This window comes from Lacerta agilis, chromosome 13 (assembly GCF_009819535.1).
Source record: "Lacerta agilis isolate rLacAgi1 chromosome 13, rLacAgi1.pri, whole genome shotgun sequence".
Classification (NCBI taxonomy): Eukaryota; Metazoa; Chordata; class Lepidosauria; order Squamata; family Lacertidae; genus Lacerta; species Lacerta agilis.
This window is the reverse complement of record NC_046324.1, coordinates 28,937,986-28,952,994: the sequence shown is the minus strand read 5'-3', so window position 1 is coordinate 28,952,994 and position 15,009 is coordinate 28,937,986. Positions and strand designations below refer to the sequence as shown.

The 15,009-nt window shown below is 43.8% G+C and overlaps 2 protein-coding genes across 6 annotated transcripts in view; one reads left to right on the top strand and one right to left on the bottom strand.

Annotated features, from left to right (window-relative positions):
- The window catches only part of TRAF7 (TNF receptor associated factor 7), a 34,310-nt gene that overhangs the window by 4,712 nt on the left and 14,589 nt on the right, over positions 1 to 15,009 (top strand). For 2 of the 5 annotated variants that reach the window (XM_033166600.1, XM_033166602.1), the window contains exons 2-6: positions 6,265 to 6,382; positions 6,595 to 6,652; positions 7,813 to 7,904; positions 13,188 to 13,304; positions 14,327 to 14,419. In XM_033166600.1, coding sequence (XP_033022491.1) covers positions 6,302 to 6,382; positions 6,595 to 6,652; positions 7,813 to 7,904; positions 13,188 to 13,304; positions 14,327 to 14,419 — 441 coding nt within the window. In that variant the 5' untranslated portion in view covers positions 6,265 to 6,301. Of the gene's footprint in view, positions 1 to 2,780; positions 2,926 to 6,264; positions 6,383 to 6,594; positions 6,653 to 7,812; positions 7,905 to 11,586; positions 11,936 to 13,187; positions 13,305 to 14,326; positions 14,420 to 15,009 lie in introns of those variants that run through there. The other 3 variants (XM_033166601.1, XM_033166603.1, XM_033166604.1) reach the window with 3 other exon arrangements.
- Positions 755 to 1,241, bottom strand: LOC117056357 (60S ribosomal protein L32-like). The gene has a single exon (XM_033166605.1). It carries the CDS (start codon positions 1,196 to 1,198, stop codon positions 791 to 793), a length of 408 nt encoding a protein of 135 aa, XP_033022496.1. The 5' UTR covers positions 1,199 to 1,241; the 3' UTR covers positions 755 to 790.

The window sequence follows — 15,009 nt, the reverse complement described above, 5'->3', positions numbered from 1 at the left end:
CTTGGATTTGTTTTTTAGAGGGTTAGACGTGAATTAGTTTCCATCCTTTCTCAGTCTATGTAAGCTTATATTTTTTAAAATTCTATCTTTTCATTGTTGTAAATAATACATTAGGTTCTCTCTTAAGCTTATTTAACACTGATTATATACTTCCTAGTGTAGTTTGGGGAAATCCTTGGTACCTTGTCTGCTGTGGCAGCTAGGAATTTGAGATATTCATTCACTTGCTTCAGTATCAGGCTGGCAGTCTTGCTTCTGATTCTAGTGTATGAAATTTTATTTTCTTACTTTTCTGTGATAGTAACATCTTACTTAACCAGTTCTTAAATGCTTGGAATATTTGCCTTCCTCCATATTCCATAATTGGGCTAAACTAATCTTTGCTGCCACCAGTATAAGCTGAGCAACATGTTCTGGAACAGGCCTAGTAGTAGTCCTTCAGATTCATCTATTAACATGCATGTATTCATAAAACTGATAATGATCTGGGGAACTTGTGACCCTTCATTTGTTAGACACCATCGGGCCAGTGACCAAGGGTGATCAGAACTGCAGTTCAGTGACATCTAGAGGACACAATATTGCCCACTCTTCCTCTATTCCCAGACCATAGGAGGGGTGAGACTTGGACAAAATAGCCAGCTCCCAGGGAGAAACATAGGTGAGCCCTCAGTTGCCTTCCTCATACCCTGTTTAATCTTGCCTAAGAGGTCATACTTCTGAGTGGTTTCCCCCCCCCCCAACACTTTAAAAAACTTTTTATTAAATACATTTGTACAAGACCAACTATTTATTCATTTTCCTCACTGCGCAGTCTGGCATTTGGATTGGTGACTTTGATAGCAAGCTGACCTGCTCTTTCCACAATTACCTTCCGATTCTTGGATGAAACAATGTGAGCAATCTCTGCACAATAGGACTTGTTGCTCATCATCAGCACCTCCAGCTCTTTGACGTTGTGGACAAGCAACTTTCTGAATCCTGAAGGCAACATGTGCTTTGTCTTCTTACTGCTACCATACCCAATGTTGGGCATCAAGATTTGGCCCTTGAACCTTCTGCGGACTCTGTTGTCAATGCCTCTGGGCTTCCGCCAGTTACGCTTAATTCTGACATGGCAATCAGATTGATGGCGGATGAACTTCTTGGTCCTCTTCTTGATGATCTTAGGCTTGATGAGGGGTCTGAGGGCCAGCATAGTGTCTGCTGGAGAATGGCGGCACCCGCACAGGGAGGGAGCGCGGAGAGAAAGACTTCTGAGTGGTTTTGAGACATCAAGATGGCTGCAGGCTCTGCATTCCTGACTGAAGAGCTTTTGTGGTACCTTTCCAGTATTTTCTCAGCAAAGGACAACCCTGCTGATAACTAGCATGTCTGCTTAAATAATCTCTGTGTTAAAAATTTGCAACTTTTGTCAAACCAACCTGCCTTGTCAGTTGAAGGTGATTCTGATTGTGTTAGAGTTTGTTGGGCTTGAGTCTGAAGGTGGAGGAGGCAGATCCATTTTCTCTGATGCAGCTTTAGTGAGTGCCCATCAGCTGCAGCAGAAGTTGGCTAAGGAAGCAGTTTAATGGGCTATGGTCAGTGTTCCCAGGACAGTGCCTGGACCTGATCAACAAATGCAGGAAACGGAGAGCCCTGTGGGTTTTTTCTTTCTTTCACCATGAGTAACTCCTTCGTTGCAGAGTCCTGCAATTGTTTGTTTTCTTCTGAGTAAACAGACTTTCAGCAAAGGAAACAGGAGGACACAAATAGTACTGGAGTACATCAGATTTTATAAGGGGGCAGGGAGAAGGAAGCCTAAATGTAAATAAATCCGTATAAATAATTCTCTGACCAAAAAAATGGCATAGGTTTCTTATGTATCAGCACATCACTTGGCCACTGAGAACAAATTCACAGAGTATTAAGCTGTCAATAGCTACTAGTCACAGTGGCTTTGCTCAGCCTCCTCTGAATACCAGTTGCTGGGAATCACAAATGGGGAGACGGCTGCTGTTGCATTCCTACCCTGCTTGTGGGATTCTCATTGGTGCATCTGGTTGGCCACTGCGAGAACAGGATGCGGGACTAAATGGTGCCTTTGCTCTGATCAACCAGAGCTGCTTTTATGTTCTTAACAGAATGATGGCCTCAGTGGACCCTTATTGGTCTGACCCAGCAGGGCTCTTATGTTCTTATCCCTGTTCCTAATCATATACTGAAGTGGATGGCTTCCTGATTGCCATCAGCAGTGTGACTGACCGAAAGCTCGTTCTTTCAGCTTACTCTTTCAAGTTTATTTTTTTTTAATTTTTTTGCAAAAACAGAGAAGTAAATTAAACACACACACACACACACACACACACAAACAAGCAAGCAAGCAAACAAACAAAAAAGCACAACCCTGAGTTGCACATCAGAGGAGCCAGGAAGACAGCTGTCTTTTCCAAACAGAGGCAGGCCATGGGACCTGGAGCCAGTCATTCCACCACCACCTCATCAAGGTAGGGCTGCATGTTCTTCTTTGCCAGTTGTGGCAAGAGGCTACTCAAACTGCTTGTGTTCCTAGTGCAAAGTGAGAGGTTTGGTTTGCTGATGAAACAGGCAGGCTAGAATGTGGCTTAGCACATACAGGCTTGGGAGTAGAGAACACCAGAAGAGTCTAGCTGCTGGATCAGATCAAGGGGGGCAATTCAGTCCAGCATCTTGTTCTCACAGTGGCCAACCAGATGCCCTAGTGGGAAGCCCACAAGCAGGACCTGAGAGCAACAGCACTCTTCCCCGCTTGTCATTCCCAGCAATTGGTATTCAGAGGCATGCTGTCTCCAGCAGAAGAGAGTAGGACTTACCCATCCAACTTGGTGGCCATCACTCCTTCTTGGAGCTAGGGCACTGTTGTTGGATGGGTGCTTCTGGAGAAAGAGAGCTTGTCTTCTTCCAAAGGTAAGATCAGAATATTATTTTTGTTTTTAAAACTCTCTCATACCAAATGTAATGGATTTGTAGAAAAGACTACAACCTGAAAAAAGAGGCAATGCATGTACTTTTGTAAACCAAGAAAATCTTTAATAAAATATATTTTGATAAATCATTTTAATGCGGAAAACATAAAAATACAAACACTTCCATAAGATATAAACAAGGCACACATCATTACAGTCAAGCCACTGTTATAAAATGAGTCAGGAAAAATTAATTAGATCTTGCCTATGACCAATTCTCCAGGAGGGTCCTCGATTGGTCAAAGTAAAGCAAAACACTCCTAAGAGCAATATAGCATTAAATAGCAGGATGTGCATTTAAAAAATAGGGGCATGTTTCTCAAGCTGCGCAAATTACTTAATTAAGGCATTCCTTAAATTACTGAGGTCTATCACATTCTCCCTGACCTCAGAACTTCATTTGGTGGCCTCGCCAAGCTTCTACATACCCCCCTGGTAGACATACACTTGCCCCAGATGACACCACTTTATCTTGGAGGTAATTAGATTCACAGCAATCAGAAATCCACAGCCCCAACTTCTTTTTTGGGGAAGGAAATCAATCCAAGCCTTTCCTGCTTATATTCCTGTTGGGCTTGCAAAATCATTTGCTCACCCCGTTTTTCTGCTGTCGTATCTTGTTTAGTTACTTACTGTGTCTGTGGAATGCTTCCCATGGGGAGGTTCACCTGGCACCTTCATTATACACCTTTAGGTGCCAGGCAGAAGCATTCTTTTTTAACTAGGCCTTTGGTTGATTTGATTGACATCCTATGCCCTTTTAAAATGTGGGGGGTTTTTTGGGAGGGGGGTTATTGGGTTGTTTTTATTTTGATTATATATTTTGTGGTCTTATATTTTGATTTTGTTCTGTGAACCGCCCCGAGGCCTCTGGGTATAGGACAATAAATAAATAAATAATAAAAAATCTGCTTTTTCTGTGTTTGAAAGCCCACATGGCTGAGCATACAACTAGATGCTCAAGGGCCTATTCCTGGGGTCCTTCCACTTTTGTTCCTTCATGTTTATTTTGTGGAGCTCCTGTTTCATTTTACATGCCCTTTTAATCTATGAAAGTTCATCCCTTCTTTGGCTGCTGGTCTTAAACCCATTTCCAGGCTGCTATGAATAATCCAAGGATGTTGGTAATCCCTAGTAAATCTCCATCGCTAAAGAGTCTTTCTTCATGGCATTGAATGAAGTGCCTTTTTGGAAGCATCACAAACTCTATCCCTTGTACAGTGGTGCCCCGCTAGACGAATGCCTCGCTAGACGAAAAACTCGCTAGACGAACGGCATTCGTCTAGCAGAAGCTGCCCCGCAAGACGAAAAAGTCAATGGGGCTGCTTAGCAAGAAGAAAAATTTTCGTCTTTTTTTCTTTTTTTTTCGTTTAGCGGAGCGCGGCTGTCATTGCCGCTTCGCTAGACGAAAAAACCACTAGACGAAAAAAATCGTAGAACGAATTATTTTCGTCTAGCGGGGCACCACTGTACTCATCTCAGGATAAGTTACAGGCTTCTCTCACCATGCACCTCATTTAATTTAAAAATTAGAGCCTAGGGTAAACATGGCTGCCTGGCCACATTTTGTTTGACTCTTATGTGATGTGTGTGAACCAGCACAGAATGTTTCCTTAAAAGCTGCGGTGATAATTTTTGTAGAAAAATGGCTGGTATCTACTGCTTTTTAATGCCACGAAAGTGATTGGTTTCTACTGCTTCTCACAGCAGCAAAACCCAAAGTTAATTTCCTGTTGAGTGAGCTCCTTACCTCTTTATATTGATCTTGAAGCTTTTGCCCATCAACTTCATAAGAATGTAATTGTCTCATCTGGTTGAAGTATTTACCTTGAAGTAGCGAAACTAGCATCCAACTCAAACTGAGGCTATACAGGGTGGGGGACATTCCTTTGTTTCCCTCTTCCCCCATGCCCTTTTCGATTTTTGGTTTCATTACTGTCTGCTTTGAGAATTTGAACCTAGTAAAAAAAGTGTTTATAAAGAGCTGGAAAAAAGAGAAAGCACATGGAAGCTGAGCTCTCTTGTAAGAATGAATTGTTAGTTTCTCTCTTACGGTGTTGACGGCTCCACAGTTTGCCTTGTCGTTTTCTGAGCTGAACAGGGCAAGTAGAGTCCAGGAATTGCAGCTCCCTTAATTGATCCAAGGTTTCGCTCCTGGCCTCTCCCCACATATGGCTCAGGTCACATGGAAGAGGAATGTTTTTGCAACAGAAGACCCAAGTGCGTTAGCTGTGCCTCCTCCAAGGAGCCAGCCCACGAAAGGAGAGGTCCAAGCACCTAGGTGGCTGTGTAGCACATCACAGAGCAGCCTAATAAGTCGCCAGCTAGGTACTGCTTCCTTTCCTAGGCCTGCCACCTGACATGTGGGGATTGAACCCTGAGCTGTGTGTATAGGCAAAGGCTGAGTCTCTAGCTCCTCCCAAGCTCTGCCACAGCACAACCCCTGAGAGAAGTTTGTATCAAGGAGAAGCACATTCAGCATCTGCCCTCTGGAGGGGCCGGATCTGGCTTCCTTTGGCATTTGTTTACATGGTAACTTTTTGTCTTGGAGAAATGTTGGGAGTGTTTCAGGTGGACCCACCATCTTCCATCTTCCACCTGGATAGAAGTTGGTCTGAGAGCAAATCTGCCATACAGTTCACCAATTCAAACAATTATCTAGCTGTCGTTTAGATCATGGAATCATAGAAGGGAAGGGATGCCAAGGGTCATCTAGTCCAACCACCTGCAATGCAGGAATCTTTTGCTCAACATGGGGCTCGATCCCATGACCTTGAGATAACAAGTCTCATTGACTGAGCTATCCAGCTGTTTCCCAACCTGACGCCCTCCAAACATTTTGGAGTACAGTGCCCATCAGCCCAAGCCAGCAGTGCCAGGTGAGGGCATTCTCTGTGGCAGCCCCTAAGCTGTAGCACTCCCTGTCCACAGAGGTGTGCCTCGCACCTTCATTATACAGCTTCTGGTACTGAAGACCCACCTCTGTATCCTGGCCTTTGACACCTGAGATGTATATTTTTAGGACCCACCTTGTTTCTGTGCTTGTCAGTTGTTTTAAACTGCTTTAATATTGTATTTAAATGTTGCAACCCACCCTGGGACCTTAGAGTGAAGGGCAGATAATTATGAATAATAATAGCAATAATCGTGCTATTTTAAAAAATATTAAGTTATTTTAAAAAATATTCTTAAGCCAGCTGTGCACCTTTTGCATGCCTGAGATAGATTATAAATAAAGTATATTGTCCTTTAACAATGTTCTTTATTTTTATTTTACCAGAGGCAGCGTTTAGAACATTCAAATGTGGGGTTAGATTATGAGCTCCAGTAAGAACACCCGCTACAATCGTTTCCCCAGTGGTACAACAAACTGTGCTGCTTCAGAAAACACTAACGGGGTAAGAGAACGCAACATGATTTTGGGGGTGGGCCTTTATAGTCCTGGCTTTTGTTAGCTTACTCTCTGAATTTTTCAGACAAATGGGCTGTTCCTCTCTTGACAGTCTGTGGTCATATCCAGTCACCCCTGCTTTTACTAACCCTAGTTAACTGGTGCTTTCAGTCTACAGAGGACAGATTATGTGATGACGTGTTTCCTCTCTTTTTCCAGACCAGAATGGAGACAACTTTTGGGCCTGCTTTTTCTGCAGTGACTACCATCACCAAAGGTCAGTGTTGAGCAATCTCTAGTTATTATCACATTGCATTGAAGGGTTATAATTTTGCTTCTGTGCATTGAACAATGAAACCCCACAGCATCTTATGTCACATCCACAACATGTATTTATACACATGACTTTCCCCAAAGGTGCTGGGAATTGTAGTTCTGGGACAGGTGAACTACAGTGCCCGGGATTCTTTGTAGGGGAGCCATGTGTTTGAAATGTATGGTGTGAAAGTGTTTCACTGGATCACAGTGGACAAGGTCCTCTCCCACATATCCACATAATGTTCAGCCCCCACAGGTGATATGTGGAGGAGAGGTGCTCCCTGCCCAACGGGAGAATATACAGGGAGATGCACCCTCTCCCCAACAACCAACACCAAAAGCCATTTAGGGCTTTAAACATTAGCACTGACACCTTGAAATCAGACCAGTGCGGTTCCTTTAGGGCTGGTGTTACCGATCCACTGTACAATGTTCCTGACAGCAGTCTAGCCTCTGCATTCTGCAGTAGCTGTGGTTTCCATACTGTTTTCAATGGTAATTCTATGTAGAACACACTGCAATAGTCTGTTGTACCTCGTGGAGTTGATGGAATCAGCCAGATTTATTTATCACCAATGAATTGCAGTAGGCAAACACCACAACAGTGTGTGCCCAGTGGCGTAGGAAGGGGGTGCGGGGGGTGCAGACCGCCCTGAGTGTCATAACTGAGGGGGGTGACTCCTGGGGAGTAACGCAGTGGCTTGGGCACCTGCAGGCTCCATGCTGCCCGAAATGGCAACGTGGGGCTTGCGGACTCTGTGGAGGTTCCGCGCAGTGTGCTCTGCTCTGGCTTGTAATGCCAACAGCTGCTAAGAGTTGGAGCATTCATCTTCAACTGTTTTTTTGAGTTTGCAGGGTTAAAAGCCTATGGAGGGGAATTGAAAGCTCTTGTTCCTTTTTGTTCTCTTTTTCTTTTGTGTGTGTGTGGTTGGGGGAGTGCTATTTTTTCTCCAGAGCTGCTACATTGGGAAATTGATCTATGGATAGATTATAGAGCAGCCTTTGCCAATCCAGCTGGGGTGGAAGGCAGCAGGTTGGCGAAGGCTCTTCTAGAGACATCTGATCTGGTGTATAGAAGTTGCAGAATGTCTCAGATGCCTGTCCTGGTTCTTCTTTTAGCGGACGGGAGTAGTACGTTCAAACAGCATCGCCGGACACCCTCCTCTTCCAGCACGCTCACCTATTCCCCTCGCGACGAGGACGATGGCATGGTACGTTCTTTGGCATGAAGGGTCACTTGCAGCTGGGAGAGGAATGGGGTTAGTGCAGTGGGAGGTGGCTTTGCCAAGCTGCTATCATGGACTCTGCAGTTCCCACACTTATGTTTTCAAGTCCAAGTTTCTGGTTGCCTGCTTTTGTTCCCTTCACTTCAACACCACAAGAAGGTGCCCCTCTGCACATCAGTTCTATGCTGTGTGAAACGGAATGTAGGTACATAAGCCCGACACTGTGATCCATCGAATTGTGCCACCCACAGAACTCCTGTGTTCATGTCTGTCTGCTTCCATGGACCTTGACCAGGAGGCTTTCATGGTAGGGAATGTATTTGCAGCTGTCAGGGTGCAGACCTCGCCTGTGCTGTTATGGTTTCTTACCTGCAGTTTTCCAACAAATGCATGTCTGCTGACTGGCTTCGGACTATGGTCTCAGCCTAGCCTACTTCACAGGGCTGCTGGAAGAATAAATGAGAGTAGATGGCTTCAGCCAGACATCGGTTGTGTAGTGCAGAGCAATATGTTAAGTATTCTCATGTGTGTACACACATAGAGTGCCCACTTAGGCTTGCCTGGTCACAATGCTGCAGTAACACTAGAAAGCACATGTCCCGCACCCCCCCCCCCCCAAAAAAATCAAGCTATAGGCCTAGCATCCCTCCAGATTGGATTGCTTGAAACATGAAGCTGCGCTTTGTCTGGAAATGTTAATTGGTGTGAAAAGCTGCTGTTGTCTGGGGTGTGGTTTGAATTCTTTACCTTAGTGTTCCATCAGCACTGGTTATCTCTTCATTTCTGGGCCAAGTTTAAGGTGTTCCTTCTTACCTTTGTTCTGACAGCTGACTTTTCTTCTTCTGTTGTGCCCTTTTCTGCTGCTTCCACCCCAACCCCTCGTTTATATGGATATTTGCTTTGCAGATTTGTGTAGCCATTTCCATTTTTATTTTGATGTAGACAGGATTTTATCATGACCTAATCTGATTTTGGGTGTTGTATGTCACTCTGGTTTCTGAAACAATAATTCCCATCAGTGCTCTACATATTGAACCACTGTATCATAGAGGCACTGTGGGCCGAGCATCCCTGCTTCAAATCTTTCATCAGCCCAGCAAGATCGCTTGGTAATCATCAACCAAGTGCTGTGACTGTCTCAGTTTCCATCTACAATAACTATTGTGATGGCTACTAGCCTGCTATATTTATTTTAAGGCATTTATATACCACCTTCATAATATTTGTCCCAAGGCTACCGGTATTTATGATGCACTTAAAAAAAACCCACAACAATATACTATGTACTGGCTGAATTAAAATCAATAAACAAGTAACACACTTAAATTGCCATTAAAACCATAGAGAGAAAAGCAGAGCTTAAAAGACAGCTGCTTTCCAATGTTAAAAGTACAAACCATTGAAAACATCTTCCCCAACAGCCTAAAAGTTAACATGGTTTATCTTAGGTGGGTCCCCATGAGTAAGTGAGTTCCATAGGGTGCCCTGTATGAGAAAGCCCACCCCTTTGTGGCCATCCACTTGACCTCTGAGAAGGCTCTCATGGAAAGATCTCGAGGTTTGGGCAGGGTTAGTATGGAAAGAGGTAGCCTTTTTATGCTACCTGGTAGTATGAATTTCAGTGTATAAATCTGTTTCATTTTGTTTCAATTACAGTGTATTCCACATCCATCAATCAGGGTGGTTTTATGGTCAAATATTAACATATATAATAACAACTAATAAATAAAAATAAACTAAAAACAGCAATTTTCTTAAAGCAGCATAAAAGTAATAGATGGATCAACAAAAGCTAAATGCCCAGGAAAATGACAAAGTCTTGGCTGCGTGATGTAAAGAAATTGGAGAGGGTGCCTGGGGAGTCTCTCTGGGGCGAGCGTTACAAAGCTGAGGCATCACCCCTGAAAAGGCCCTTTTTCTTGGAGCTACCCACCTTATTTCAGATCAGCCTTCCCTGGCCAGCCGCCCTCCAGATGTTTTAGAGTTTAACTCCCATCAGCCCCAGCCAGCATGACCAGTGGTCAGGAATGATGGAAGCTGTACCCAAAACATCTGGGGGTGCCGGGCTGAGAAAGGCTTCAGACAGCAGGCGAACCCAGAGACGGGTCTCTGGAGATGGTCTCCTAAATACAGGCAGGCACATAACGGGACACATGTGAGCCTTTCTGTACCCTGGTCTCAAGCCATGGAGGGATTTAAAGATCAAGGCTATCACTTTGAATCAGGCCCAGCAATGGAACAAAAGCCCAGAGCAGTTTCCAAAGCGTGGGCAGCATTTCCTCCGAAGGCCTCCTGAAAAATATTTGTTTCACCAGGCGCTTTGGGAGAAGCTAATTCAATTCAGTGTTGGTCATGTGTTCTGTATTTTATGGTTGTTGGTTTTTTTTATGCGATGGCGACTTATACGTATGCCTGTAAATAAAAATAGAGTAATACAATAATTGTATTATTGTAATAACCTGCAGTTTTATAAGGATATATATTTAATGTAGATGGATAAATGAGTAAATTAAGTTAATTTGGATATGCAGAAGATATTAAAAAAATAAATTTAAGGAACTGCAGAAAGAGGGGGAAGGAAGTCAAGTTTTGAAATGTTAAAATGATTGTAAAATTAGTGAAATGTATAAACCTGAAAAGCAATAACTGTTTAATAATAATAATAATAATAATAATAGTAATGACTGGTTCCAGTTAGCAGAGTTCAGGCATTTTTCTGAACTCAACTGCATATTTCAAATCTTCAGTAGAATAATCTGAAGGTTACCAGAGCATTACTGCTAAGTAATAAGTATTTGTTTCTAACAGGTGAAAAACAGTCATAAGAGCTGTGCCATGACATGGGCTAGATTTCTTTTTGAGGCTTGTGTAATACAACTTGCTGGTTGCCTAGTATGAGAAGTGTTAAGTACTGGGGTAGGTTTCTAACTTGGTGACAGAATGTCTGCTTGCACGCAGAAGGTCCCAGGTTCAATTCCCATCATTTCTAGGTAGGGATGGGAATTTCCCCCTGCCTGAAACTCTGGAGAACTGCTGCCATTCTGTGTAAACAACACTAGGTCAGCAAGACCACAATGGTTTGATTTCTGGGGAAGACCCATGGCTCAGCGGTAGAACACCTGCTTTGCATGCAGAAGGTGGTAGGACCAATCCCCGACGGCATCTCTAGATAGGGCTGGGAAAGACTGCCAATCAGTGTAGGCAACACTGACTAGATGGACCAGTTGGTTCAACTCGCTATAAAGCAGCTTCCTGTGTTTATTCTACAGTGGTACCTCTGGTTAAGTACTTAATTCGTTCCAGAGGTCTGTTCTTAACCTGAAACTGTTCTTAACCTGAAGCACCACTTTAGCTAATGGGACCTCCCGCTGCCGCTGTGCTGCCAGAGCATGATTTCTGTTCTTTTTCTGAAGCAAAGTTCTTAACCTGAAGCGTTATTTCTGGGTTAGCGGAGTATGTAACCTGAAGCGTATGTAACCCGAGGTACCACTGTATTTGGATTTTCTGTAGTCACACTTGGCTCCTTGGCTTTTAACCATTGCCATTTAACTGCCAAATCAGTTCAAATGCCTGTGTCTTCTGAAACTCCCAAAGCAATCCACCCACCCAGCCCCCCTACTCAAGAGATCCTCTCTGGTGCTGCTTTGAGGAATGCTGTGTTAGAAATCTGAGGGGCGTGTGGTTCCACTGGCAGAACATCCCTTCCTGAGCCAGTCCCAGAAAGCTTGCAGCCAGGACGAGCCTGGCGATTGGTGGGCTTTCTGCCCAGCTGGCTCTCCCGCCAAACAGGAAAGCCACAAAGCAGAACCCGGACTGAATTGAATAGGAGGAAGTCTCCAACCATCTACGCAAAGAAATTTGGCAGAAGTGAAAGAGGCAGCCTAACAACAAGTGCTCTTAGGAACAGCAGCACCCATGAGAGAAGCATGTTGCCCTTTGGGTAAAGGATCCTAGCCGGGAACTGGTGCTTCTGGAAGGAAGCCCAGCCAAGCACCCAGAAGTTCCATGCCAGGAAGGTGAGCCGATACGCAGAAACATCAAATATTGAGACAGAAGTAGGCACTTGTAAATTCCAGGAACTGTTTCACATTTGTCTGAGGTTTGTCTAGCTTGAGCTTGCAGTTTAACATTTCTTTTGAAAGAAGCAGGTTTTCTGCAAGTCATTTAGCTTGCATAAAATGAAAACGAGATGATTTACACAGGGCAAGAGCGTATATATGTATTTTCAGGTGAGGTATTAAAAGAAACAGCTCTGCAGACTAAATAAAATCTGTTCTGTCTCCTCCTGCCTTTGCCCCATTGCTGAGGTCCAAATTCACCCAGATATCACTACATTTTAAGTAGCTGCAGGGTTCTTATTCTAGCTCCTAAAATGTGAACAACTTGTAGTTGTTACAAAAATGGTGCTGTAGGGTTCCTTCTGTTCACTTAGAGCATTAATTGGCATTCTGCAGACCATCTTTTACTACCAGAATCAGAGGAACCACCCATTGAAAAGGAAAATCAGTTTCAGTTCAGTACAAGATATGTGGATTTTGCAGAAAAGCCACAAAAATTCAGCTTCCTGCAAATCTCAGTTTTGGAGTGGAGATGAGACCTTTGAAAAAGGCAGTTTCTGAGCCCTTTATGGTTGCTTGAAAATCTCCGGCAATACCTGGTGAAATCTGAGGAGGCAGAGAAGTGAGAAAATATTTGCAGAGTCTAGAAGTTGCTGACCCTCCCTGTGAATGATGGAAGCAGAATAAATTTGCTGCATAGTAAAAAATGCAGAATAGAATGCAAAAACAAGAGAGATGCAGGCTTGCTTAATTTCCATAACTTAGAAAGGTTGCAGAATCCAGCTTTGATTGGCATAGAACGTTGATATGAATTTAGCCCAAAGAACACACAGCATGGTGTAGTGGTTAAGAGCAGTAGACTCGTAATCTGGGGAACTAGGTTCGCATCCCCGCTCTTCCACATGCAGCTGCTGGGTGACCTTGGGCTAGTCACATGTCTTTGAAGTCTCTCAGCCTCACTCACATCACAGAGTGTTTGTTGTGGGGGAGGAAGGGGAAGGAGAATGTTAGCCGCTTTGAAACTCCAGGTAGTGATAAAGCGGAATATCAAATCCAAACTCTTCTCCTTGCTTAAGTATGTAAGCAAGGGCTTTCTGGGATCTCCCACAGTGCCCAAACCCCAGACCAACTGCTGAACATGGCAGAGCCCTGCTCTGTGTTTTGTCACATGTGACTCTAAATTGCTGTCGTCCTTATTCTCTCTCTGCAGCCACCAATCAGCACCCCACGCCGGTCTGACTCTGCCATCTCCATCCGCTCGTTGCATTCAGAGTCCAACATGTCCCTGCGCTCAACTTTCTCTCTCCATGAGGAAGAGGAAGAGCCAGTAGGTATTTGGGGGTTGTTGGTGGCAGTGGTGGTGGTGGTGGTGAGAGTTTTCCATAAAAAGATGCAGAGGAAAGAGCTCAAGGGCTTTTATAAACTGCCAAATAGTAGAAAGACGTGTAATGTGGCAGTGATGACCCAAGTAATTGGTGGCCAAGGAAGATAAACAGCAATGCTGTGTAAATTTATCAGGTGATTAGTAACTGAAGCAAGGTTGGTTAGCCTGCTTCCAGCTCAACCTATGAAATGCATATCTCTACCATAGCCTTGCTGCAGGAAGAGTTTTCCTAAGATCCAGACTTTGGACCTGTATAGAGTTCAGAACTGTGACCATGCTGTAAAAATTATTCACACACAAAAATGCACAAACCAGATCCGGTACCTTTGTAATATCTTAATTGCATTTTAACCCGTTTATCTAACCCGTTGGCTGTAGTCACAAGCAGCAAAAGGTTTGTTTAGATGTGCAAATGTAAACCTTTAGTCCTATTTTCAGGTTTATTTAAATTAGTGGTTCCCAAAGGGGGTGGGGGTGGTAATGGGATTAACTAGGGGGCACTAAGGGCTGCAGTGGGCGGTGCTAGAGGTATAAATGCTGGTACAGTATTGGGAAAGCTGGTATTACTGGATCAAGTTAATTTTGGTGAATTATATACGCTAAATAGTTCTAATGAGATTTTGAAGAAATGTGGAATTAATTGTTAGTTTTGAATTTTATTGTGTTTCTGTCTTCTTTAGTGGGCTGTGCTAACCACTGTTCTGAAAAATGCTTTTAATATGGTAGAGTAGGGGGCACTGTGGATGGGTTCATGTGATCAAGGGGCTCGTGGCCTGAAAAGGTTTGGAAAGCACTGATTTAAACCCTTTGCAAAGCCTGACCTTGGACTTAGTTTTCTGCTTCCTAATTGTTCTTGGCTTCTTGCACTCTGCAACCTCACCACTTGTACTATGGAAGGTTGCTGAATCTGAAGGGGGAAAGCTTCCCTTGTTTACCTTTGTTTTCTGGTTGTTCTCCCTGCTCAGGAGCCGCTGGTGTTTGCTGAGCAGCCCTCAGTGAAGCTCTGCTGCCAGCTGTGTTGCAGTGTGTTTAAAGATCCAGTAATCACGACCTGTGGGGTAAGGACAGGAACCAGGCTGCAGTTTCAGCTGCACAGAAGAAGAATACAGTGGTGCCCCGCTAGGCGAATGCCTCACTAGACGAAAAACTCGCTAGACGAACGGCATTCGTCTAGCGGAAGCTGCCCCGCAAGACGAAAAAGTCAATGGGGCTGCTTCGCAAGACAATTTTTTTTTTTTAAGTGCGAAAACCTCCGCGCTCCATTGCCGCTTCGCTAGACGAAAAATTCGCTCTACGAAAAAACTCATAGAACGAATTATTTTCGTCTAGCGGGGAACCACTGTACTTTTTTTTTTTTTAAGCTACAAATGCTAGGAATCCTTTTCTTCCTCTCCCCTCCCTGACCGATAAATAATGACTTCTCTTAAGAGAACAGATTTATAGCGATGGAGAGGAAGAGGAAAATTGTCACCTTTTTCAGTCTGGAATGTTATTGTCTCACGAGTGATGAAAACATTTTAAAAATACTAGCATGTTGTAGCTTTGTTGCTTTACACATACTTCATGTTGTACAATTATGTTGAGTTTTTGCATATTAAGTCTCGCCACCTTTTTGCTTTCCAATTTATTTGTTTATAAAAAAATATTT

What these genes read in the sequence shown, in the direction of transcription:
- LOC117056357 (XM_033166605.1), bottom strand. Translation starts at nt 1,198, where the DNA reads ATGCTGGCCCTCAGACCCCTCATCAAGCCTAAGATCATCAAGAAGAGG.